The sequence below is a fragment of the Falco cherrug genome, chromosome 1 (genome assembly GCF_023634085.1).
Source record: "Falco cherrug isolate bFalChe1 chromosome 1, bFalChe1.pri, whole genome shotgun sequence".
Taxonomy (NCBI): domain Eukaryota; kingdom Metazoa; phylum Chordata; class Aves; order Falconiformes; family Falconidae; genus Falco; species Falco cherrug.
This window is the reverse complement of record NC_073697.1, coordinates 86,895,043-86,922,509: the sequence shown is the minus strand read 5'-3', so window position 1 is coordinate 86,922,509 and position 27,467 is coordinate 86,895,043. Positions and strand designations below refer to the sequence as shown.

At 39.2% G+C, this 27,467-nt stretch overlaps 1 protein-coding gene across 2 annotated transcripts; it reads right to left on the bottom strand.

Moving 5' to 3' along the window:
* Positions 1-788: 788 nt before the first annotated feature.
* Positions 789-25,495, bottom strand: CHFR (checkpoint with forkhead and ring finger domains). Of its 2 annotated transcripts, XM_055703807.1 has the most exons (18): positions 25,379-25,495; positions 24,804-24,951; positions 22,647-22,746; positions 15,823-15,932; positions 13,507-13,566; positions 13,145-13,357; positions 11,943-12,158; positions 11,211-11,367; positions 10,812-10,966; positions 10,098-10,260; positions 9,045-9,187; positions 8,495-8,614; positions 8,099-8,182; positions 7,290-7,360; positions 6,226-6,313; positions 5,940-6,047; positions 4,889-4,961; positions 789-2,424 (listed from the first exon to the last, which is right to left on the bottom strand). In XM_055703807.1, the coding sequence occupies exons 2-18, from the start codon at positions 24,937-24,939 to the stop codon at positions 2,382-2,384; spliced, it is 2,040 nt and encodes a 679-aa protein (XP_055559782.1). In that variant the 5' UTR covers positions 24,940-24,951; positions 25,379-25,495; the 3' UTR covers positions 789-2,381. The 2 variants fall into 2 exon arrangements, with proteins under 2 accessions (XP_055559782.1, XP_055559792.1); XM_055703817.1 differs by lacking the exons at positions 15,823-15,932; positions 25,379-25,495 and having other exon boundaries at positions 24,804-24,942.
* Positions 25,496-27,467: the final 1,972 nt, after the last annotated feature.

The following is a 27,467-nucleotide window of genomic DNA, read 5'->3' as shown; positions in this document are numbered from 1 at the left end:
ATATAAAGATCAGGATTTATTCACCCTCCCCATCTGCAAGTTAATTTCTCATCTCTTCCTGGTAACATAAATGACAAAAAAATCCCTTCATTCCATTGCACTACCGCAACCCTATATGCATAGAAAGGCAGATTAATTATCTGTAACAGGGAAAAGGAAGAGGAGTTTATAAAAGGAATTTGAAGGGTTTATAAAAGGAATTTGAAGAACTTCTACTGCACAGGTAGTTTAGATGTTAAATAGATGAGTTTTGTTGTTTGTTTTTTCCCCTGCCCCCTGTTCTTTTTTTCCTTAAAGTCACATAATACATCCCTATACAAACATAACTTGAGTAAGTGCAAGCGAGGTTGTACATAGTACTGTAGACACGTTATTCTTGACCAACAAAAAAAATTCAGCAGAAGAGGCTTGAACACTAGCACAGTGACAAGTTTATGGTGAAAGCCCATCTGGGGTGTGGGAAGTGGTGAATGAGAATGCAAAGCACATTTCTGCATATAATGTGCAAAGGCTTGATCTCCACAACTGCACTCAATTTGCTACATGCACAGCCAGAGATGAAAATGAGATCAAAAACAACTGGGAATGGTTGTCCTGAGAAGATACAATAACCATTAAAAAAAAAATAAACCAAAACATAAAATACAAATACAGAAGCAACAGAACATTGTTAATAATACTAAAAGACAGAAACACACTGTTGTTGTTAAAAGAAGTTTCAAGTATTATTCCAGATCCAATTTCAATCCTACTCACAGGAGAAAATGCCCAGAGATTAAGAAGAGAAGTCCACACCAAAGTGTATTTTTAATAGCATACGGGCATGGTCAACAGACCCATCCTTGCGACAGCTATTTTAAAAAATAAAAATCTAAACAGAAATACATCATTCTAATTAGCATTCATATTAAGATGTGCATTACTGGAAATAGTTGTTTAATTCACTGACACCAGTAGACACGATGTGCTGCATCATTTGTGCTCCATTATATCACAAGATATTGTGTGCACACTTTCTAACATCAAAGTATAAATCCTCCTCACAAAATAAGGCATACTTAAAAACATGGTATCTACAGAGGTAACTTGGTATGCTTTCTTCTCATTCTGTCTTGCTCTTCTAGCTATGATGAAAAAGAAAAATTGGTCCCAGTTGAGGTTTGCCAACATTAGCTACCAGATTATGAAGAAACAGATCAGATCAGATCAATTTGTGTGAGTGGGTGGTCGTGTTGGCATTTTTTCTTTTTTGTGAATGATGCTTGGGGCATTTTCTGAAGGAGCTCTGCAGAAGGCATGAAAATAAAATCTACGTTTATGTCAGTGACACCAATGTTCCCCTTCATCATCCCTATTCCTACTCAGAAATGCCTCCATATTGCTACAATTTGTCCAAACTGAATTATTTTCTGTAAGATTGTTCCTTCCAGTAAAGCTGCTATATTCTGTTTTAAATTATAGCTTTTTCTACATTTTCACCAGTGTATGCATGCTAGAGAACAGCTGCATGGCAGAGGTACATATTTAGCATATGGTATCGAACCAAGAAAGAAATACAAAAAATGAACCAGTGTGTCCTACTGGCTGCTCTATCTCAAAAGCACTGTTTGGTCTCCTGATATAAAACACTACAGAAGTAATATTAGCAGAAGTCTCTTCTGCTTCAAGTACTACCCCAACTTTGAATTTGATTTTCAAATTTTTGTGCAATTATTTTTGTAATTTAATGTGAATGAAAACATCAACACAACTAAACTAAGAAAAGAAACTGTAACTACTTCCACTATAACACGGCACATATGGAAGAAACTTTAAGTTGAAACAGCTGTTTAATGGACGGATATTTTTTTTAAAGTGAATATTAATGTGGTTTCTAGCCCAAATGCAATGGGTAGCGACAAAATATCAGACTACCGCAAAATGCAGTTACAAATATACACTGACAATTTCCTTCTTAAATATTAATGGCTCTTGAAATATCCATCAGATACTTTTACAAAACATTTCTATTTTAAGTCTAAGGATTTTTCTTAGTTTCTTCACAAGTAGTGCAAATACACTCCTTATTCTTAGGTCTTCCCAAGATATGGCTGGTTTTTGTGTGTGTGATTCCCGTTTGTGTTCTTCACTGAAGTGATACAGGGACACTGTAGTCATGAGAACGGAATGCAATGCTTGCTGGACTTTCTTTGAAAAAAAAGTAATAATCTACCTTATTCATGTACAGCTGTAAAATTCTACAAATTAAAAAGTTCACACCAGATTACCTGATGCAAAAGTTACTGACTCCCTGCTATGGGGAACAGAGAAGATCCCCTGAAACCTTAAACTGTACAAGCAGTGTAACAGGTTTTTGTCCCCTCTCTACAGACTACAAGTATTCAGTTCTTGAATCGTGTTTGTTCACAAATGTGATTGAATTTCCTGAAATAAAAAAACCAAAAAGTATTAAAATGTAACAAAGTTCCCAGAAGTCAGTCAACAACAACAAAAAAAAAAGTCAGCACCTTTCACACAGTATTTTAAATGTTAAACAGTCTAAAGCACAGTATTAACACACCAGCATCTCTGTTTTTCAGAACCTGTTTAGATCATACTCTACTACCATGTTATCTGTAGCAGGATTTTCAACATCTCTCCTGCCTAACCCTTGTCAGTTTTATTATGCACACAGAAAACCTGTTATTAAAAGCAATTCTCTGTAATTCTGCATACTTCAAACCCAGAAGGCAATTAAAACAGGAATCAGTGAACTAATTTTGCCCTGTGAGACATTAGTAATTTTTAGAAGACAGCAGTACATAAGTCATCAGAAATTAGAATTAACCAGGCTAATAATACATTTCAACATAAACATGTTCTTTTACTGGCTTAGAATCTTCTTCTGGAAAGAAAAAGAATTTTTCCTCATTCTGTATATTTAGGTTTTATGGGAAAGGCAAGCCTGTCTTCACGAGTTAAATAGTCAACACAATTATGTAGGAGGCACCTCCTTCCAGTTCTCAGAAACATCTCATTATTCATTATTTGTTTTTTCTCTTACTTGTGTTATGCATCCCTCAATACGTAACTGAAACAGGAGTTGGGGTATTGAGTGTGTACGTACATATACATGTGGAAGAGATGATGTGAGACCATAAATTTTCTCCCTCTTGCTGAATTAGAACAAAGATTAGAAAGAAACCTTGCTTACATAACCAAACTACTTAGCAAAACAATTTAGCTCAATAATAAAAAAAAAAGGTAATAAGACATTTTAGGAGTGGTATGACAGAATTGTTTGCTTTTATGAATTTTAGGAACTACACCAGCAGCCAGTAATGTTCTAGGAAGAGCTAATGCTTGAAAGAAAAAAGAAAAGAGAAAAAAAAAGAAAAATGCAGACGACAAAAAGGACACCCCCACCCCCACCCCCCCCGAGTCATTTCTGCTCTAGATGGAATTATCCACCACAATATGAACAAAGACAACTGTTCGGTACTTTGATACTGAATTAACTCTTTAACATTGCAAAACAAAATCTCCCCTGGAAACATAGACAGTCCTGTAATGTGAAGTTACAGACAGCAGTGGTACTTTGACTTACATCTCCAACTTAAATCCCGAATTATTTTACAAATTTTACAAAACAACTTCCAAAGAGACTGAGCATGAATATTTTACAAGTCTTTTTTACAATCTGCCTGCCTGAGCTGTACAGACTGGTTATTTTCAACCCATAGTACCTGAAATATTAAAGGAATTTATGCTAAGTGTGTATGTTCATTGCAGCATTAGAAAGTTACTGCAGAACCTACTATTCATTAAAGCCATTTCTCAATAAGGTGTAACAGCTCCTCCATCTTAAATTGCACTGAGAATTTAGAGAATTGCTCTTAAAGCAAGAAGCATTTTTATAAGCTCCCTGGAATCAGTTAGCTCTTAGGTAGATAATTTTTGTTTTGTCTTACAAGTCTTTAGCATTTGTCTTACAAGTCTTTAGCATTTGTCTTACAAGTCTTTAGCATTTGTCTTACAAGTCTTTAGCATTTGTCTTACAAGTCTTTAGCATTTGTCTTACAAGTCTTTAGCATTTGTCTTACCACACATGCATCTTTTCATAAGAATGAAATTGCATTGGGTATCAGTGGGGTGATTTTTTTTTTTTAATCAAGAACCTTGATTTATTTTGGATGGACATTTCTCATGAATGACCAGATACCAGGAGTCCATGTCCCATAGATGTATCAGAACACTTGTAAAGTAGAGGGTTAATCTCTTTTCAGACTCAGTATTTGATTTTCACCATACGCCAGATTGCTTGGGTCAGAGGTATAAATAAGGCCTAGAAAATCCTCCAAAACATGAGGAACTGCTAAGCCACAGCAGGTTTCTAATGTTACACGTTCCAAACTTCTCTTGCTTCTCTTGTTGTGAACTGTTCCCACCAATTTATCCCTTCAAAGTATGTTGCACTTCACTAGAAAAGTCTGTTGCAGTTTCAAGTGGAAATCACACAGGGCTAATTATTGTATATACAGCGTTCAGCAGCACCCAGACACAAGCAAATGAGAAGCTGCTTCAGTGGGAGAAGAACAGGAATGAAGGGGGAGTTGGGGGTGGAAAACGAGACTCAAGAAGTGTCAGCAGTGGGTTGCGTCAATTTGTAAGTGCTAGTGGTGCCCTTCTGATAAGCACAAAGGGCTCATTTCAAAGTTGCATTAAAACCAAAAGTAACAAAAACACCCCAAAACTCACCCAATGTTGCCTATGCTGCAACAGTGTTACTCATGCAATTTCTGGCACTTTCAAAGGTTGGGCTTTTTTTGGTGGTTTTATCTTTGTTGGGTTTTGTTTGTTTTTTTAAAGAAACAAAACCGAAAACCACTTTCTAAATTGTTTAACTTACATGGCATGATGTGCTTTGACCTGAGTTCGACAGTTGCGCCCCCAGTAGCAATCAGGACGTGATGTGACAGTCACTAGAAAAAGAGGAAATTAAATACTATGTTTATTACAGAAGTCATTAAATAGGGTGGTGTAGATTAAGTCACTGCTAACGGCAGTTACTCATCAAAGCAGGCTTTGCAGAGCAACAAAACACGACTGGCAAGAAATGACTGTAAAATATATTGGTTTACCTTTCTAGAAACAAAGCAAACAATGAAGGACAAAAAATTAATTCTGAATATCAGGCTAACATAAACTTATGATGAAAGGATTTGGTTCTCAGTGCTATCAAGTGAAATTTTACCATTTAGTTTAATAAAGCTGGACTTTACAGTTTAAGACAGTGGGTATATGTCTAGATATGTTTCCATACGAAAGAAAAATGGATTAATTTGCATAGAGTTTGTTGGTTTCCCCCCACTTATACATGCATTATAACTCAGCTGCCCAGCAGGCAATGTTACACTAAAATGAAAACCAATACTAAGGAGAAACAAGGTAGACAGATGGTCTCTCTTTATGCACAGCAGCAGCAGCGTTCTCAACAGTTAAAGATAGGGAAGCTGTTGCTAACAACAGGAACTAGAGGGACAAAAGCCACATTTGAAAGTACACTGTTGGAAGCGCTTCTGTTCCCGACAGATTTAGGACTGAAGGAGGCACAGTTGCTTGCATGTTATTTTATATTAAACCTGTAAATGCAAACAGATTTACAATTAATTTATGAAAACATTCTTCTTTCTAGGTAAGAGCTGGTAAAAAGTGAAATTGTTCAGAAGGTGCATAATTTTATGTATTTAAATGGGAAAATAAATTAAATTACAGCAAGTTCCTGTTGACTTAACTCTGGATTTTACTGAATTCCTCTTTTCAAGAAGTAAAGCAATTGGCATATTATATCTTGCAAAGAGATTTGTACTGGGCTGCACGAAGGTGCTAAAAAAATCAAGGATAAAACTGACTGTAACATTAAATATCTTTTCCCCTTTACTGGGCGAAGCAATTCCCACCTGGCAATTCAGCAACAGGAATATTCTGCCTGTACTGGTAGGCAAGTTCTCGAAAGCTGCGAAGGCCACAACAGTAGCAAAGCACTGTGTTCCCAGTAACTCTGTAATCTGGGGAGAAAACCAGTTTGTACATAATGTCAATATATAATAACATTATAGGGCTTGAGAAATCAGATTTAACAAAAATGTCATGATAGTACTGGTTATGTACACAAAACTTCAAACCTCTTGATAAAATTACTGAGTCATATATAAAGAGTTATACATGAACATACATATCACATACCTGACAACATAAAAACTCCTCTTTGAAGAGCTAAAAGACTTTCGTTTAACATATTTTTCCACGTCAAACCCCTGGATGCCAGGTAATCCTGAAAAGACAAATTTCAGAGTTTAATCTAGAAATACGTCCATCATTACAGAGTAACCAAGCCATTTACTCTCAAATATTTCCAAATTTAGATCTAACTAGGTTTTAAAAATGGGATGATGATGATTATAAGTAAAAACTAAAATATATTTAACTTAATTAGCATGATACTTTCAGATCACCAATAAAACCTTCCACTCAGTATCTTTTTTTCAGAAGATCCCCGCTTTTGCCTAAAGAATGCAAATCGATTCTTTTCACACTCTCATTTACCTTAAATCAAGATTTCACCCAGTTTACCTAATATAGATAACCCAGTTATGGTATGGGGAAAAATATTCTCCATACAACTTAGCATGAAATTTAACTTGTCTAAGAACAAATATTTAACAAGCTGTGTTTTCCTAATATTTTTCTAGTGAATTATTTTTCTCTTAATTAATATTTTGAATGTTACACTTTAGATTGTAGAAACTGGCTTCCCTAACAAATACTTTATACTAGTATAATTCCTTTATGATTTAAGAACCAAACATATCTGAATTCTATACTGTGTCTATCAGTTGTTTAAACTGAAATTCAGAAGTTATTTCTAGAATTTAGGCCTTCTTGGCACCTATCAGACATACATGTTAAACGTTGGGATTGCGTGAAAGTGGTTGTTGTTGTTGTTAACTTGCGTGGTATGGGAATAGCCAATACTAAATGGAATGCACCTCTAGAATATGATGCCCAGAGACTGAAAGAGTTAAGTTACCCCCCCAAAATACTCCCAATCTAGACACAGTAACTGTAACTTTGGTCCAGCTGAACATCTGGGGCTCATTAAATTTGCCGTTTAGAATCAGGTGCTGCAAGTTTCATAATGCTGCCACTGTAACTGTTAGGCAGCACATCACTACCATTTCATGAGTGAGTACATCTTAAAATTTGTACATTTATTATTACACATCATACATAATGACTTTTAAACATACCTTGAGGATATCTGACTCGTAGTGGTTGTTATTTAGGACTCCATCTAAACACTTATCACCAAGATTTATTTCTAATCAGAACAAGAAGAAAAGTTACTATTTCTTTCCCCAGCCCCATGCCCCTAGCACGTTTTTGAAGGTTCTTCTGTTTCCTGAAATAATGCGCACAAACTTGCGTGAGCACCAAGTAAATGACTGCATTCAACATATACTAAATCATGTGATATGTAGGTTCCCATGGCAATCCAAGGCAAGATACTGAGATTTTACAATTTCACCTTTAGTCCACAAACACTACTACTAAGCTGCACAAATTAACAGTGCTATTAAAGTATGTTCGATTATCTGCAAACTGCAGCAAGTAATTTCAACTGTTCTAATTTATTAAAAAGATGTATCTAAAACCTTCTGAAAGGTTCTGAAATCTGAGATTCAGAAGTCTGCGTGTTTAAGAGAGTAACGTCCTTTTCCAATCAGTTAACATCAGATGTTCAGTGCTCTTGCACTGATTTATACAACTAGGCTGAAATACACCGTAATTCTTTTTGTAAGGGAGAACATTGTGCTCAACAAGCTTAGTTTTCAGGCCCAATATGGTATGAAGACAAGTTTTTAACTCCTCTCAGAGTTAAGACACATACCACTCAAGAATTTTTAATGTTTGTGATGTGAGGACATATCCTTTGTTTCCTTCTGCACAACTGTGCTACAAACTATTATTATATTTCTCTAAATTACCTAAAGTTCAAGACAGACAGACATTATTGCAAAGTGAACAGGCTCATAAGAAATAGATTATTCCACAATACCACAGAATGGTGCCAAACAGCCAAAACATGCCATCCGAGTGCAGCCCCAGTATAAGTGACAGAAGGGTTGCAGACAAACTGTACCTGTAAAATAACAAAGAAAATCCCTGTAAGGACCTGCATACAATGAAAGTCAACAGTTATTTTCCGTATAAATCAGTAGCAATACAGCCCTTATAAACTTGGTTAAAAAAAAGTACAATTTTCTCATTTAAAATATATTCTCTAGAAAAATAATAAATTTTGTAAAGGAAGAATCTTTCATGCTGTCACTACAAGAGTCCAGATAAGAACATTGAAATAAAGAAATTTCAAACTAAACTTAAGTTTAATATAAAATAAAGAGAGACTTATTTCTGAAACCAAGATTGAGGAAAAAAAAAAAAATGTACGCACATTGCTGAGGAGCAACATGAGGATTCTGTTCACGCTCTGCTCTTCGGTCAGGCATTGGTTGAAAGCAGCAGGTGCATATTACATGACTTCCTTGAGCAGGACATACATATTCCTGGACAGCTAGATGAGTTACAAACAGGAGGAAAAAAAAAAAAGAAAAAAAAAGGTAGACTGAACAATGTACACAATTGCAATCTGGGCAAGGAATCGTAGCAAATATTAGCAACATAAAAATCTGAAAGTAACAAGCAAGCAGTATTGTTTTTATAAAGATCAAGAGAGCACAGAAAAATGGCATTTGGACTTCTAAACTATGTACACGTGTAAAATATTTCAATATGTAGAACAGCTTAAGAACTAACAAGCATTAGCAGTCTGTTTTGGAAAACTACAGAAAAAACATGGTCAAATCTCATGTTACCTGCAAAGCACCTATGTGAAGTGGTGTTACTCTTGCAGTACTATGAGAGTAAGCTTGCTTAATTCATAACGGGTGTATTAGTTATAGTATTTTGGTATCACACTACTGAGAAGACTTCATGACACTGACCTGCAGGGAAGTTGGCAGATGTAGATGGCGCATCTCCCAGTGCTTGCATTCCTCCTGCTTCTGTCTCTTGGCCTGTGCCAGGCAGAGTTGGAACAGAGTGTCTTCGATACCCTGGGCACTGCCTGCATACTATATATGGTTGACTGAAAGAGTAAAATAAGGTCATACGAAATCACACCCAACAGATGCAAATATAACTCATATCCCTGTGCTAGACAGGGTTGGTCATACTTTCAAACTTTAAGTTTGGAAATTCTTCATCCAGTAACATATGGAAGTTTACATAACTCAGTACCCCACAGTTTTGAGGACTGCTGGAGTTTTAAGATAAAAACTTCGTAACTCATAGTATTCCCCAAGTAGTTGGGGAAAAAAAAAAGAAAGAAAGTGCAGCGTGACTGGAAGAAAGAGGAACAAAGAAAGAGGAACAAGAAAGAGGAACAAAGCTGGAATAATTATCTACACAAAGAGTTCTTCTGTTTCCCTCTAGACGTACAGTAAAAAAAACATTTGCTGCTGGAAATAAAGATGAGATATTTCGGTGCCTGGGAATCCCTAAGCCAAGCATCAGCTGCTTCAGTACCATAAACCTGGTGAAAGCAGCATTCCAGACACATAAGCAAGCACAATCATCACAGCTCATAGGGTCATGGACTGTTTATCTCCTGACAAGATCTTAGCCAGGACCCTGTTTTCTCTAAAGCAACAGCCAACTTGTAATTTGAAAAGATAATTCCACATATCTCACATGAAGCTGTTGCACAACTCAGCATAGAACTGTTGGTCATAAAGTGAATCTTGCTGGACTTCTAGGAACTCCTGATTTCAATTATTTTTTGTTGACTGCTCAAGGTTCAGTAGGATCACCAGCAGAATTGCCAAGATAATTACTTTAAGGATAAGCTTACCTGAAGACAAAAATAAGAATAATTCTGGCAATGATCATGGGAACACTATCAGCAGTAACAGTGTTTCTGAAACTAGCTCAGTTTGTCAGTTTGTGCATTCAAACATAAGTAAATCTAATTCAGTGTACAACTTAAATAGACATACCTGATATCTGAAGATTCACTATCTACATCTGACAATTCCAATAAATCTTCAGAACTTCCTTCCTCATCTGAAAAAGATCTCCGCACCTTGGGCTGCAACATGTCTTGAGTAATTTTGTTTCTAGCATCCATGCTACGTACATCATCTTCATTACGACATTTATCTGGCATGAGAACCACATTTGAAATTTCAAGACAAAAGAACACCTCATATCCCTTATCTCCACCCTACTTTATTAACACAGTTATGATTATTGTGTTTTCGTTTCCATAAAACTTATTTTCGGGTAAGAGTTCTAGAAGATCTTAGTTAAATTCCCCTCTCTGTTAATGGAAGTGTAGTATCAGGCAACTTAGGTTCTGTTTTCAAGAGGCCATGATCAAAGTTAATTAAATCCATATTCAAGTATATTTTTCAAAAGTATTTGAATTTAGATGGCCTAATCAGTCAGTGTGACCTATTTGATAAAGCTGATATCCTTCTCATGATTAAGTAGCAAAATAAAATTAAGAATTCTTAGCATACTCAGTTATAGCATTAAATCACCCTTGGTATTTGAAACATTACAAGATATGCTGTCTTATTAAATGCATTTATTTTCTTACAGCCATGTCAGAGAAAACAGGAATTTAATAGACAACAATTTGTGCATATATCAATTATGCAGCTTGTGTGAAATACATCAGATTCTGTTACACACACTGTTCAACTTGCCTGGATGCTGAATCAGATAAGCTTCAACCAAGTTGTTCAATATGTGATTTTTACAAATACGTTCTACCGGACAACGACAAGTTGGACACAGAGAAGATCTTTCCATCCATCCCGAGTAGCAGGCAGCACAAAAAGTATGCATACAAGGCTGCAAGCTGGAAAATACAAACGTGAAAACAATGAAAGAAATGGAGTCAAAACACAAATCTTTCATTTTTCAGATACAATCATAACACTCAAACTCTTTAGCATTGATATGACTACATAGTTTTGGGGGGTGGGGTGGAAGGGGACTCAAAAGGGCTTGTGAAAACCCTAAATATCCTGGCCTTCTGAAACAGTTGTCGCTGAACTTCTTATATTATTACCACGATTAGAGCTTTTGTCAATCATACATACCTTACGCAGTCATGCAGCAGTTCTTGGCAGATAATGCAAGTTAATGTTTCTTCCATCTTATCCGGTTTCACATTTGATGTTTTTGCATCTTCAGATCCAATTTTAATTACACATTCACTTGGAGCTGCTGGTGAAAGATTTGGACAAGCATCTTCATCTACAAAGACAGAAGATTCCACAGTATGTCGTTTTTGAAGCTTTTTAAAATTTGGTTTTATTTAAGTGTTAAAAAAAGACCAGAAATATATACACTGATTCACTGTTCACTGGCAATGATCCCACTGAAGGTTCTTGTTTTACATGTGACAGCTTCTGCTACTGGAGACATTATTTCTACTGGACCAGAAATCAAGTCAATAGGAGAAAACTGAAGAAGAACTGATGACAGCTGACGTGACGCAACTTGGGGGAGAGGGTGTGGCAGAATGAGAGGGAAGTGTCACTTTTCTTATTTAACAAACATAAAATAACATTGTGAGGAGGAAAAGTTACTTATCCCCTACTAACATAACCTTTTGAGACCTTCTAGGTTTGACGTGTGTGCATTTTGGATTTATTTCACATTAATAAATAAAAAAAGCACAGATCCTTAAGTTTCTGTTAATCTCACTGAGTTTCTATGAAAAACAGACATAGCTTTAAGTTTCTAATAAAGTTTTTAAACTAACTTTCAACAATAACATTGAAATAAAAGCGTGCAGGGAAGATTGCACAATACTGTAGTATACTAGCCTCCTTTTAGTTTCTTCTTAGCAGGTTCCAAACCTTCCTCCTCCCCTGTTGTCTGAGAATCTGATTCTGCTTTTTCTCTGTCGGTGATTTCTGAAGGGATTGCGGAAGTTTCAGTATTTGTATCCAGCTTTTCATGTTCATCATGCAGTGCTCTTAGACACACAGATTCTAAGACTGGGAAAGCAGGCACAGGAGGGAAAACTGAGGATTGTGATCCTGCAAAATAAAAACAGAAACGTGAACGTAACTGCATACAGATATGGGACATGTGAAAACAAGAAGGTACTCAAACACTGATGATGCACACACAACAATCCAAACATCTGAACAGGAAAAAGCGGAGCAAAAAAGCAATGTCTGCATAAATATACTAAATGCATTCTAAGCTAATCTAATTGGAAGACCTGGGAGAAAACAAGTTATTAGTTGTGTAACCCTACTTAAAATTCCCATTCCTCTTTCAGTTGTAGAGTATTTATTCATAAGGCTATTATCCATACCAGGTCTTCCTGACAAAGATGTCAGGCAGAGGATTTATGCAATACTGATCATATGTAACAGGTCAGAATCACAGCAGAAGGCAAAACTTTGTTTTCATAGGAGCATGTTTAAAGTCCCAATGAACTGTTGACAAATGCCATCTTCTAGATAGCCGTTCTTGTTCCAGTTCTATTTTAAGACTTACACAGCATTATGGTATTACACTTGCCAACATAATACAAGATACTAGACTAGGGACGCATGTGGTGTGTTTCATCCTTGGAGTTCTAAGCAAGGGAAAGGGGATGGGTGACTGGCAGCAGTAACAGCAACAATTAAGAGTAGTTTCTTGGAGTGACTGCATAAACACAAGCACTCATACCTACTTACTTTGTTATATGCACCACATAGATTTGCTAAGTTTTAACCAGTGCTCCACTACAAAACCATATTGTAAAGATAGAACAGTTTGGGATTTGCGTGCATTTTCTGCTCCTCTGAGCATAAGCAATTCTCACAATTGCCTTACTCATCCACCAGGATTTACCCTGCCTGCTCATAGGGAAAAAGTTAAAATGCACATATCCACCTGGTATTTTCACTAGAACTTTACAAAACAAATGCTAAAGACCCAGACAGGGATAAGAGATAAATCTGTTAAAATTCATCTGCAGTAACAGATGATGGGATATCAAACTCTAAATACTTGACACAATTCTTACCAGATGTAGAAGGATTATCCTGCTGAACAGATGCAGACTCAATAAGAGAGGTAGAAGAAGCATTAAAGAGGTTAGATGTAGAAGTAGATGGCTGTGGTTCCTCATAGCAAGACTGAGTAACTGATGGCGATGAGGTAATTTGGGTCTCATCATTACTTCTTCCTGTACTTGAGGTATCTTTGGTCACATGGCATTGGTTTTCTACATTAACTTCTACAGTTGGAAGGGGGAAAAGCAAAGAAAAAACTGTGACAGTCGCCACATCACGACTTCAAATTTCCAAGGAATCAAACTCTCTCAAGAGGGTTAAATTAGTCACTGGAGCTTAGCTCCTCTTCAAGGATCTTGAATTATTTCCTTACCTACTGGTTCTTGAGTTGCATCATGTTTTGTGTTTAAGGATTCATAAAGATAAGCAACATCTGAAAAAGATTTAAAAAAAATATTGATCAGAACCCATAAACAAAAATTCACTAAGCTTAATCTCACATAAACAACTTCCATTCACAAGCGGCTGCCTCCCCAAAGTATCTGACAATGGAAGAGGCAAAGGAAGGGTCACCTCTATAGTACAATGTTAATACTCCTATTTAGGAGGCAATTAGGAACAGCACAGCAAGATCTTTTCTTCTCAGGAAACCAGGCAGAGCAGCTTTTGTTTGAAGTTTAACTTGTGCCAGCCATAGAACTGGAGGCTTAATAATTTCTTAAACTTAAAATCTGCTCCGTGTCAGAACAAACTGTATTTTTACTGATACTTGAATGATAGTTCTTCGAAGAAGGTTATTATTTCTGAGCTCACTTCTCAACTTCTTCAATCAATTTTATTTCATTTCTTTGTAAGATACATGAACTCTCAAAAATACAGATTAAGACATGCCATAAGGTTCATCCAGAGACTAATTGTATTTATTAATAAATCCAACAGGATCATATTCCTTTCCTCTCCGTCTTACTTCAACCTAATGCTGTTCCAAAGATTCCTCTAATGCTACTTCTTCTCAGCTCCAGTCACCTAGAAGCAAGTAAGACTCTCTTCGTTCGTAGCAACCCTTTTTCTGATCAAAAGTTAGAGTACTGTCTCCTTTGGAACTACTCAGAATAGCCAAGTAAGCATGCCCAATCTAAACTCTTATCTTTGAAGATGGAGAAGCTGAAAAAGCAAAACTGGAGGCTTGGCAGTTCAGATACTTGTTAACCCAAATAGAAATCAGCGATTCAGTTCATTACAAAGTACCCAGAACATTCGCAAATTCTTCCAAGTAGCATTGATTGCAATAGTATCATCTTAGAAAAGATCTGTGAGATAAACAAGCCATACAGACAGACAAATATAGCTTATCACTGCTTCTTGCAACAATTACATCAGACAGCATAAATATCATGCTCTAAACATACCTAATACTACACTCTCCCATCTCCCAGTACATCCAATTATCTTCACAATAATAGGGGAGCTTATGACTATACAAAGCCTGTCCACCTTAAAGTTCCGCTTCAGAGCTATCAAGTACAGTAATGAGAACAAACATTTCAAATGTCTCTTTCATCAAAAGTCGTTCCCAGGAAGTGAGTGCTCTCTACTAGAGTTTAAATATTACAACACTTCACACTTATTAGAAGAATTGCATGCTAACGGACAGAGCAGTCAGCTGGGCCACAACAATACATATATAAAAAGAGCTTGTCCATTCTCTCTCTCCCCCTCGTTTATCAAAGTTGAACTCCATCTGTTATTTTGCAATAATGAGTAACTAAATTCTTTCTGTAAATTTTTTCGGCCAGCATTGGATTTAATCATCCTGTATAACCGAATGAAATGGTATGAAATGAAAATTCTGCCGCCTGAATAGTTATTTCCAAATCATTCATGAACATCTTTAAGACAGACGACACAGATCATTAATGAGATCATTCATTAATTTTGTTCCATTGCAAAAACTGAGCACTTACATCTGGACCTTTGTCCCTGACTTCTACCAAGTTAACACATGAAAGAACATTACTTCCTGCTCAACAGTAGCTTGGTTTATTAAAAATCTTTAAGAAAGGATACAAATAATGTGAAAAAAAAAAAACCAAACAACAAAACAAAACCAAAAAATCCCCGATTATGTTATTTCAATTGCATCACCCTGAAAGGAATTCCTGAAAAGAATTCTAGGCATGTGAGGCATGATTCTTCTTTAAGACCATGCAAATATCATTCCAGGTTTACTAATTCTACTTTCACTATAGGGCTTTCCCCATCTTCCCACTCCATTTTGTCTCTTCCGTCTTTTAAAAGAAAAAAATCACCAATGCAAAACCCTTTTGCAGCCTTTCCTTCTGGTGCCAAAAATAGCTTCAATTTGATACACGAAGTATCACTAACTACCCCAGCAATGTGACTTCTAAAAGAAACATCGGGTATGTGATCAGGTCGTCATTAGTTACCATTCCATGCATTAGTTCCTCCAAAATTACTTCCAGGCACATTTTAATTTCAGACAGTTGCTCAGACTTGTCCCTGTAAAAAGTGGCACATCCATGACTTCCTCTAGAGAGACTCATTTTTAAACATTAGCAAATTATTTGCCTTAAAATTGAGTAATTCTGTTTTAATTGTACTGATATTTCTTTTCTCTCATAACTCAAAATGTTACTAAGCATGCCATTTAAAAATACCATTTACTCACTGTTCTCTGGCTCATTTTTTCTGTAAACAACATAGATCACATCGCCAGTCTGTAAAGGGTATGTCTGCTTCTTAACCACTTTCAGTTTATTAATTACTGTTCCATTAGTACTGTAAAGAGAAAGAGAAGATAACTTACCACAAATGTTTTCATAATTAGAAGGAAGAGAAAACACAAGATACTTTTGATGAAGAAAAACTATTGACTCATAAAAAAGTCCAGAAACAAATAACAAATTTCTCCCAAAGACAGAAGTACAGAGCTACTAGGACTTCAAAGCTCTCCTTTGTAGTTACTGGTAAAGAGATGGTAGCCGACAAACAGATAGACAAAAGATCCCTGACCTTTGGCCAGTGTCTCAGAACACTTAGATTATTGTTTCTGTATGATAATGTCCACCTTTTAAGTATAAAACAGGAAAGGACAATAGAAGTCCTATTCAAAAAGTTCAAGGTTACATTTTTGCAATTAACACTGGGAACCTCCTAAGACTTTCTGCGACAATGCAACTTTTCTTGTACAGTCAGGGATGACATGCAGCATTAATTTTTCTCCTCTTGCTTCAAATAGTAAAAAAACTAAAATTCTGAGGTTAGTTGGACTGTTTGTAACTCAAAAGTGAGAAGTCAGTAAGGTGGAAAACCAGTTATACATAATTAAAAGATGAGTTGGAATTAATTATTTTGATATTGATAAAAACTCCAAGATTCATGGAAGAAAATAAATTGGGGAAGAGGAAAATGCAGAGCATTGCTGATTAATGGAGGTATCTCCTTCACTATGGGTGATGTTTTATACACAAGCTATTAGTGTTTTGTAACTGAGTCAGGTTGTTCAAGTACTGAATAAGTCCAGCTATGTTGCAATAAGCCTCTTTCAGGGCTGCAGCATTCTAGCATTTCAGACTTGTGCCATTCAAAATCTCAGCAATTAGTACCAAATATATAATGAAAATCTGCTTTTTCCCCTCAGCAGAGCATGCTGCTGCATGAAGTAACAGCAAACCTCTGCTGCCACCTCCCGGAGGCCACCACTTGTGCCCAGGACACAACACAGCCTTCCCTCAAACAGCCCAGTTTCTCTCTAGTCTCTAGAGTCTAGAAAGGGATGGTTATTTTAGAAAAAAGCGCCTTTCCTTCTTGTAATTTTTCTTATAAAAAGCAGCCTGTGAAAATTTCCTGTCATTAGTAACATGCACAGAGAAAGAAAACTAGAACTTCATACTGGTGACCTTTTTGGACAGAGTCAAAAGCATTACATCAAAAAGTCAAAAGGAAAAGCAAGCCCTTTTGAATCACTACAGCAAGTCTTCATCAACGTATCAGTTCTTGCTCTCACCTCTGCAACTGCTTTCCCTATCTATATGGTTTAATCAACTAATCCAACATAAATAACAAAATACAAAAAAATAAAAATGCTACTTAAACATCAAGAAACAAACAAAAATCTTTGGGTCACATTGGTATTTGCTCAATTAAAGAATCTTCAAGCTTCTCCTATAAGCAAGAACACTATTTAAAGCTTGCCTTTTTACCTCAGGCATATAGATAATGACTAACTTGAAAGACATAAGCACAAAAGAACCAGCAGAACAGAGACATCATTAAGAGAATGTCAAAATTTAGCAATTCAGAGGAAAAAACAATTTTGGTCAGTCATATTATGGTCATTTTATGAAGCTGTTCTGTCCCAACTGCCAAGTTCCAAGATGGCTATAAGGGCAGTAACTCAAGTGAGGTATTCTTTGAAAAAGGGAAAAACCCAGAATCATCACACATCTAGTAACTACTCAAGCTTGGTCTCACAAGATAAGCTGCAGAAATAGATACCCAAGACCCTAATTGTCAAGTTGACTACAAATAGCCACATCTTTTCAGTTCTGCACAGTTATACAGACTTCAGTGAGAGCTGACTGATGAATTACTTGGCATCCATGGACCCAAATGAAGTAGGAATAAACTGATACCACTTAACACAGAAAACCATAAGCTTTTCTTAAATCCATTAGCAAACTGAAGCCAATAATCAAAGAGGAAAAAAAGTTAGGCATTTAACAGATACGGTGACATAACAGATTAATGTTGTGGGTATTTTTTAACCAGACACACATGATAAATTCTGACATTTGTACGTTCCTCTGATGCTTCCAATTAAAGTAGGGTCCCCATAAAGTAAGTTAAAAGTACAGTGAGAATCCCAAACATGAAGGCCATTCATTAGGACTTAATATTGAATTGATACCAACTGGCTGTATAATTTTTGTGGTGCAGAAAAACAGTGCTATCAGATATAAATTGTCTGTGTTGTAACACGATGTTACAAAATGTCCCAATGTCACTTTTCTGAAGAGTGGAAGAAAAAAAAAGTCAGGCCTTGACTCATTTCCAATATGGTCGATGACCCTACAGTTTGATTAATGAATCATATATTACCTTTACTTGCCAATCCCAACTGCTGTGCAGAATTGATGTGAATAGCTACATTTCACTCAGAACAGACTTACTTTTGAAGTGAGTGAATGATCTATGTGTTTTAAGATACTTTGGTATACTTCCTAGAAAAATGCTGGTCTGTTACTTTATAGAAATCACTAGCATCCATCCAGGAAAAGAATGTAATTTATGGTAAAGCTTCTGGGTTAACAGTTTTAACAGTTATCTGCTATTTAAATGCATATTATCCCAAAAACACTGTAAACAGAAGTGAGTTTTGAATGCTATTAAGTTACAGAATCCCTCCTGTACCGTATCATCCTCCATTCTTTTAATGTTCACAGAAATAATTTTCACTGGTAGGGTCCGGAGAATTTAATAACAGAAAGGACACCAGCACCAGCTGAAAATCAGCCTCCGATTTACCCATGGAAAGGGAATATCTGCTTGCCTGTCACATGAGTATCAGCCTTGTGTAAATAATTTCCTGCTCTGAAACATCACTTACTACTTAGAATCCCTAAAAAAAATTATGTAGAAGACAACAAGAGGAGGTCTTAAAAAAATCACCTTAGTTGCATTTAAAATTTAGTTTTAAAATTGGAGAATCTTACAATTGCTTTTACTTCGGGCAAGCCAACTACTGCCTCCACTGTGTTGGGTCAGCTTGTATAATTTGTTTTCTTTCAAGCAGTATAAAGCAACTAGCCCATGGTTTGGAAAATTGAGCCGAAACATACCCCAAAAAAGGGCAAGTCTGTGAATATTTTATTGTACTATTTGCTAACTCTTGGCTTTTGTCACATCCAAACTTCTATTTACTCAATAATTTTGAGTTATCTACACATTTGCTTCCACCTGAAAATTTATGGTAATTCTTCCCAAAAGTAAATCCAAGAACTCACTATGCTACCAGGGAAATAAAAAACCCCAATGTTAGCTGTCTATACATATCTGATTATATTCTTTGGTTTAGCTACAATACAGAAACAAAGTCCACTCAGTTCAGCTGTCCCACACTAGCTGCCTCCTTCAATGCATTCCTCTTCACCAGAAAAATCTGAGCTTGACCACAGCAATGTTTCCAAACTATTTTCCACTTCGGAGAAGAAAAAGCTGACACTGCAGTATTTTTCTGGGACTCTGGACATCTGTACTGCCAACTGAAACATTCAAAAATTTTCTTTCAGCCTGCACGATTTTTTGGAGTTCATCTGGTATTTGGCACAGACATTGGAAGACCCAGAAGAACAGTCTTCTGCAAGTAGTTGTATCAACCATTGAGCCTCTTGATTCAGCAAACAGTAACCACACTTCATACTGACTCACAGGCAAGCAGAACACTTAAAAGAATCTTAATCTTTTTTGTGAGATACATAGAAGCGTAACATGTATAAGCAGCTAATTGGTAGTAGTCCACAGGTGCAGCCCTTCTATTACACTACCACTGTAACAAGCCGCACCTTTTCATGAATATATCATATAGAAAATGAACTTTAATTTGGCTTTGCTAGTTTTCTGCTGGCTGCACCTTCTGCCTTGGGGGAGGTGGGAGGTAGGAAAAAAAAAAAAAAAAAAAGCAGCAATGTTTCTGCATCACTCACCGTTTCTCTAGCTTGTATTATCAGGACATCAGTCTAAACCAACTCTACCAGCTACATGCAACTGAAACTAGGGATGGTTTCTCAAGCTTAGATTTACGGCTACACTCTTGAGACTGCCATGGTAGGCAAACATGGCCTGGTTTGTCACTTGAAGCATCTTGAACTTTGGGATAACATTGGAGAATGACAATTATAAGCAATTTCCTAGCTGAACATGGTATTTTTCCCTAACATTCAGCATTCCATTCCACAGCTTCTGGGAGTATAAGCCTCCCAGGGACTGATCCAAGGACCTATCCTGGTTATTTTCTCTAGCTATAACCTAGAAGTGGAGAGGAAATACACTCTCAACAAGCTGGCAGGGGCAGACCTGGGCTGCCTCAATGTCATGACATTTAGCAAGGACAAACCCCAAGTTCTACACCTGGGATGGAATAACCACCTGCAAGAGTACGGGCTAGAGACCAACCAGCGAGGATTCTTGGTGGATTTTATGACTAAGTATAAGATCACACTCCTTGGACTTATGCCTAGACTTAAGCCAGCAGCATGCCCTGGCAGTGATTAAGGTCTACAGCACACTTGGCTGTATTAACAGGGGTGTAGTCAGAAACTCAAGTGAAGTGATTATTTGAATATGAAGTGATTCCCGTTTACTGGGAACTCATTAGTCCACATTAAAATATTACATCTAGTTCTGGATCACCTAGTACAAAGAAGATCTGAACAAACTCAAGTAAGTCCAGCAGGTAGCCACTGACATGGCCAGAGGGCTGCAGCACAAGACCTATGAGCTAAGGGAACTGGGTTTGTTTTGCCTGGGAGAAGGAGGCCTGGTCAGCAGGGGACCCAATAGCAGCCTTCCAGTACTTATCTCTGTCATCTTGGTAACTTTCTCATAAGTTCTTTACTGAGATGACAAAGCTCATATATTGAAACTAGGAAGATTCAAATGGATGCAAGGGGAAAAAAAAAAAAATCCCCATGAGGATAATTAAGATCTGGAATAAGGGCCCTGATAGCCTACAGAATCTCTGTCCTTGGAGGTTTTCGAGACCTGACTAAGGAAAGCCTGAACAACCTAGTCCAAACCCGCTGGTGGTCAGTCTTTCACAGAGTTTGAACAAAGTGACCTCCTGAGGTCTCTTCCAACCTGAATAATTCTGTATGTTCTATTTTACTTGAGGAAATAAAAAGAAATTCAAAGCTCATGTAAATACCTGAAGTTCCTCACCCTCAAAAAAGACTCCTTTTAATATCAACATACCTACTAACTGATGAAGAGACAGAAAAGCAACAGAGGTGCCAAAATTCTGCTGAAAGAAAAACATCAGCTGAAGCTCATACATTCTGCCAGTGCCCCTCTAGAATGTGCACACCACTCAGACAGTTCAAAGGTTTTCCAAAATATTCTTGGGGGGATTTTTGTCAAAAGCTCAGCAGGTGTTTGATACTAACCCTACCAGAACAATATATTTGCCTTCTGGTATGTTGGAATAGGAATTCGGCATGATAACCTTCAAAACCTCAAACATGAAATTTCCTCTTTATGTACATACATGAATGTATTTTGAAGTGCCTTCTTCATCTTTGGGTAAAATGCTTTCCAGACATGAGAAATTGGGGGGGAGCTGGCAGAAAAGTGTTATTTGTTTCTCTACTGACTGCAATAACCTGGCAGAAAAAGAATGTGGTTTACAGAAGCATTTTAAAATGTCATGCATGGAGTTCCTGAAATCTAATAAACCAGAAGCTTTTGGTAATCTTAGACAAAAAAAAAAAAAAAACCTGTCAAAAATTAAGCAGACGGAAATTTGAAGAAGGTTACAGTCTCCTCCTAAGAAATATTCTTGCATTCAAATTCCCATCTCAAATTTTATAAAGGAAACTAGAAAACAAACTAAAATCCATTGGAAACTACCCAGAACCCCTGCAGTGCTATCTGTATTCCCACAGTAGCCTTAGAGTTCTATAGGAAATAGCCTCACCAGTATAGCAAGTTCACTGGCCTTCAGTATATGAAGTAGTACATAATTAAACTTCATATACTAGAAGTAGTTCCACTACTTAGCGTTTCAACACTAGTTCCAGTGAAGTATGTGCTTCTATCTTTCTATGTTGAAGACCTTTAGTTCTCACACCCAACTTAACACAGAAACACCAGAAAATAATTATTATGGTTTAAAAAAAAGAAACAAAACCTGAAGTATCAATAGTAGAAATCTGGCAAACACCTTATATTATTAAACTAGAATGAATAGGCTCTAATCTCCATCTGATATGCCCACCACAACTGCTAGACTACTACAGTACTTATGCTATATGGGCTACAGATATTCTGAATACCAGAAAGATGTATAACAAGTACAGATTTTTACTCCACATCTATTCCATGCTTTGAGATCATCACTGCAGGTATTTTCTTCCCTACATAAGTGCCTGAAATGAAGCATACTTGTGCTTAGAGTTTTTCAGAATGCTGGCATCACTTTTTTCACAAGTCTAAAGAAATATGCTACAAAACTACTACATCAACAGCATTTTTCATCCAGTAGACTATGAAATCCTTTGTAGAGGAAAAAAAGTGTTTAGAAAGAGCCACCGCCACCCACCACCCCAACCTAAAATGAAAAAGCGGGGGGGGGGTGGGGGGGGTGGGGTGTAAGAAACAAAACAAAACAAAAAAAAAAAAAAAGAGGATTTACCACTGATGCCTTGAGCAATACACAAGATTTTACTTCACAGACTATAAAAAAAGGTAAGTGTAGAAGTTCATAGAAGAACCAACCTTGTATCTTCCAATGACACTTGACCAGATTCTTCATCCACTATGATTTTACAGTGATCTCCAGACACCAACTTGTTGCCAGGGAAAGATAAGTCACAACCTAAAAAAAAAAAAATAAATTTCCAGTGTGCTTAAAAATACACATTACACAGACAGATCAGCATTCTACATGGCTATAAATGCACAACAAAATGACTCATGTACATCTGCAATAGTTCAAAACTTCTACTGGTATACAGGCAGCAACACAGTCTAGTATGTGATACATAAATACAAGCAGTGAGATAGCCCCTTGTGCTGATATAAGCTTGTTTCAACCACTTCAAGATGTTTTAGTTCCCTTATTCCCCCTGCAATCCTAGACCTTACAGATGGAAATCAAATCACAATGACTTGTTCTAGAGTGGTACAGAGATAAATTTACACGTACTTGAAGCTCAATCTAAATCCTAGAGGCATACACCACTGAGCATCCAGCTCTTTTTCCACATCAGTGTAATATTGTTTCATCGGATTTAACTTCTGCTTGATTCTGGTATATTGGGGGAAAGTAGTAGGAACCAATGGTTAATAAATAAGAGTATCACTGTTCTACCTTTAAGTCTTCTTCTTTTGATTGTTTTTACATAGGAGAATTTTCCTCATCTCTGCTGACAGCACTATTACATTAATAAAGCTGAAAGGGGATTAAAAATCCTGGACTAAGATTTAGGGATATGCAGAAGTGTAATGACAGTGTTGACATGACAGAAACCTTCCTACCTATGATGCCAGGGCTCTGAGCAAATCTAGTGGTTTTACTTCATTTTAACATTGAACGTTCAAGGGAACGCTCAAGGTTCCCCACTAACCTCTCTCGCAAATGACTCAAAGCACTTGCTTACACAAAAGTTATAATTAACAAACATGCTTCACTTCCACCTATTCACACTATGGGTGCACTCTATCTCAGTCTGCAAGCAACTTATCCAGAAGTAAACTAGTAGCCACTACCATGCTGGCAACAGTTTATCACTAGTCTACTACTACTCAAGGAGCAATCAACAGCTACAGAGTTAACTGTTGCCACAAAACTTGTCATGCTCGGAAGCCCACTGAAAGTAAGTAGGCTAAATTTTATTCAGGAACATGCCAACATTTCCATTCTATTCTGTGGAGCTAGACTTTCACATGGGAGCAGGAAGGACAAAATGCTGTCAATCAGCATTTCTAAAACTCCTCACGATTTTCTAACTAATACTTATGACCCAAAGCTTGATACTCTTGTAACCGCTCATTCTATTAATCCATTAGCAAACAGTTATGGAAGCAACAGAACATGCAAAAATTCATCTATTTTCTGCAAGATAATCCTCAATTAGACCTCAGTTTGAAGAATTTACCTACAGCTTAGATAATGATAAGCAATCTAAATGTAAACAAGCAACACATTTTTCCTACAACACATTACCTGAATTTCTCATAAAACTGGGGTTTGACCATTTACAGAAAGTGACTGGTCAGTCAAATAGCTTGAACTGATGAACAGGAAACTAAAAATGAGTGGTGTCAGGGCAAAGTAAAAAAATTAAAATATTGCAATGATTATTTTAAATAGTAAGCATGAAAACTTTTAAAATAAAGGCAAGTAGTAAAAGCCCTAGACTCTGGGAATAACACTTTCAAATTCACTCTCAGAGCAACTTTCAGTACTTGCTGGCAATCTTTATGCGGCCAGAAGAATTAAGGGCTCTATGTGGGCGTTTTCTTTTCTGTGAAGTACAAGCATTTTGCATTGCAGTTCCAATTTATTTTAACCACAGAAACAAAATGAGAATGTAAACAGGACTGATACACAGAAACTCTTCTAAATCAACAATCGTTTTTTCTTGTTTGTACAAACTCTTACAGACAACCTGAAAGGCATATTCACTTTTAAACGTGCATGTATCACAAGTTGGTAAAAAAGAAAACGTCAGTGTAAAACTTTGTCATCACAGAACACAGAGCCAAGAGGTAAATTAGGAATAAGGGATGGCCTGGCAAGCGACTCCAGCAGCTGAAAGCACCAAACCCAACTAGTTCCAGTCCAACATCCAATTTTAAAGGCCTGGAGGGGGGAATCGCTGCTGTCCCCCGGCCACCGCCCTGCGCCAGCGCAGCGTGTCCCTGTCCCACCTTTCTTCCGACCAATTGTCCATTCTCTTTTCAGCAGCAAGACGTGCGGCTCTGCCTCATCAGCACCCAGCCGGATCAGCTTCCCCCAGGGCTGCTGCTGCTGCTGGCTCTGCTCGCCTCCTTCCGAGTGCTCCATTTGGATTCACATCTGACAAAAACAAAGCGAACCCAAACCCCATCACACAGCACCCGGCGGGGAGAGGGCCCGCTCGGAGCCGGCAGCCCCCTCCCCCTCACGGGGGCCGGGCCCTGCGCGCCGTAGCCCCCTACTCCCCTGGGGCTCCCCCGGCCTCTGCCCTGCCCGCTTCCTTTTGTGTGGAGTCGCAGAGCCCTCCCCCTAGGCCACTCGGCACCCCGCTGCCAGCCCACCCGCTTCTCCTCGCCCCCACCCCACGGGCCGCTCCCTGCCAGAGGGGGAGCGGGCTGGGGCGGCCTTGCCCCCTCCCTCCCCTCACTTCTCTCCCCGGCGGCGGAGGAGGGCGGCCAGCCCGCCGCCGCCGCCCCCGCACCCCCCCGGCCGCCTCCGCCCGCCCCCCTCCGGCCCGGCGCCCCCGCCCCCCGGCGCCAGCCCTTACACCCAGTCCCGCGGCCGAGGCGGCTCCTGTCAACAGACATTGCCACCATCAGCTGATCAGGGCTGGGCAGGGCCAGGCCTGCCATTGGAGGCGGCGCACGGCGGCCATAGGGAACGCACCGGGGAAGAGGCGGGTCTTCCGGCCTCCGCCACCGAGCCACGCAAGCTAGAGCGCCGCGTTTCCCGGAGAGGCCGCGCCGAGCCGCCCTACATAGGGAAAAAGAGTGCTGTAACGAGGCCTGGGCGCCGGAGGCGCCTCGGCGGACATGTTGGGTACGGGCCGGCTCACCAGCGGAACAAGGCGCTCCCCGCCATCTTTGTTGCGGGCGGGTCGAGCGCCTCATAGCGAGTTGCGCGTGCCGGCCGCCGGCTGAGGTCGTTTAATCGGTCACATACAGGGAAAAATTATTGTCGTTTAACTCTGCGACGTTGAAGAGTTATTAGTTTGCAAGCAGCGGCTAAATAAAAACACATACTTGCTGTTCCAGGGACATGCTTTAGCAAGAAAGCTCCTGCCACGCTGAGGCGGGATCAGTGCCTGTGGGTGGCTAGCTGGCACCCGGAGCGGGCAGCCCCAGCTGTAATTGGAAGGCTCTTACAAACCAAAACCTGCAGTTACTGGGGCCAGAAGAGAGCAGTGGAGCTTTCTGCACCTTAAGAATGGTCAGTTTACTCTTTGTGCCCCACCAACCACCTCATTTCAATATCCTCTTCTACAATACACAGAAACTAGCTAAAAAAAACCCACAAAACCAAACAACACCACCACCCCAAACCCAAAACAGCAACAAACCCCCTGAAACTGCAAGTGGAAAGATCTCATCCGTTACCAAATGGCAGCCCCATCTCCTGTGGCCCTGGGGCCCATGCTCCCAGCCCCATGGCGCTAACCCAGCCTCTGAGGGGCCATCATGCTTGCCCTCGCTTCCCTGGCTCCCCACTTGGTCTTCTCACTGCCATCTCACTGGGAGCCACCTCAGAGCACCAAAATAACTGAAAACAAATCACCTCTCCCTTGCTTTCATCCTGCTCCCACCTTAGGCCGGTGTGAAGTCCCGCGGAGCGGCCCCGTCCCCCCATCGCGTGCTCCATGCTGCCTTTGCCTGCCTCCGCACCACCTCATTGGCAAGCTCTTCTCAGGTGGCGTTCACCTCATGGCCAGCTCACCTCAGGCTGCCTTCGCCCACCTCCATGCCGCCTCACGGCCAGCTCTCCTCAGGCAGCCATCGCCTCATGGCCAGCTCACCTCAGGCTGCCTTCGCCTGCCTCCACGCCGCCTCATGGCCAGCTCTCCTCAGGCAGCAATCGCCTCACGGCCAGCTCTCCTCAGGCAGCCATCGCCCACCTCCATGCCGCCTCACGGCCAGCTCTCCTCAGGCAGCCATCGCCCACCTCCAAGCCGCCTTATGGCCAGCTCACCTCTGGCAGCCATCGCCCCACAGCCAGCTCACCTCAGGCAACCATCGCCCACCTCTGTGCCACCGCACGGACAGCTCTCCTCAGGCTGCCTTCACCTGCCTCCATACCGCCTCACGGCCAGCTCTCCTCAGGCGGCCTTTGCCTCACGGCCAGCTCACCTCAAGCAGCTGCCCCTTGTGGCCGCTCGGCTGGGCCCGGCCATTTTCCAGACACTGCCAGAGAGTTGGAGCTTCTTCACAGTCTGCTGAAGAACTTCTCATATGCATCTTCCCTCTATCTGAGCCTTCAAGGATTCCATAGCCTAATCCAAACCAGGTAACATAACCGGGCCCCCAAAAAGCTATGGAGTAAGCCAGTACCTGAAATTTGGTAGCCTTTTCTCTCTGTGTAAAATGTTATCACTGCTAACCCCTTGTCAAGCTGCCTGTTTCTCTATACTTTTTTTTTTCCTGGGGCATTTGTACCACTTGTACCATAATCTTTTTAGGCCGGTTAGCACCCCATATGAAGTGGCTTCTTAGGCAAAAGTATTGTAGGCCTTTTGCACAACATCAGTAGCAACCCTATACTTGCTCATTTAGCACATTCATCTGAAGGACTTGAACAATTTTATGTTCATTAAAACAGGAGGAAGAAGCCGAGCTATCCTGGATCTCCCTTCTGGTTGCTGG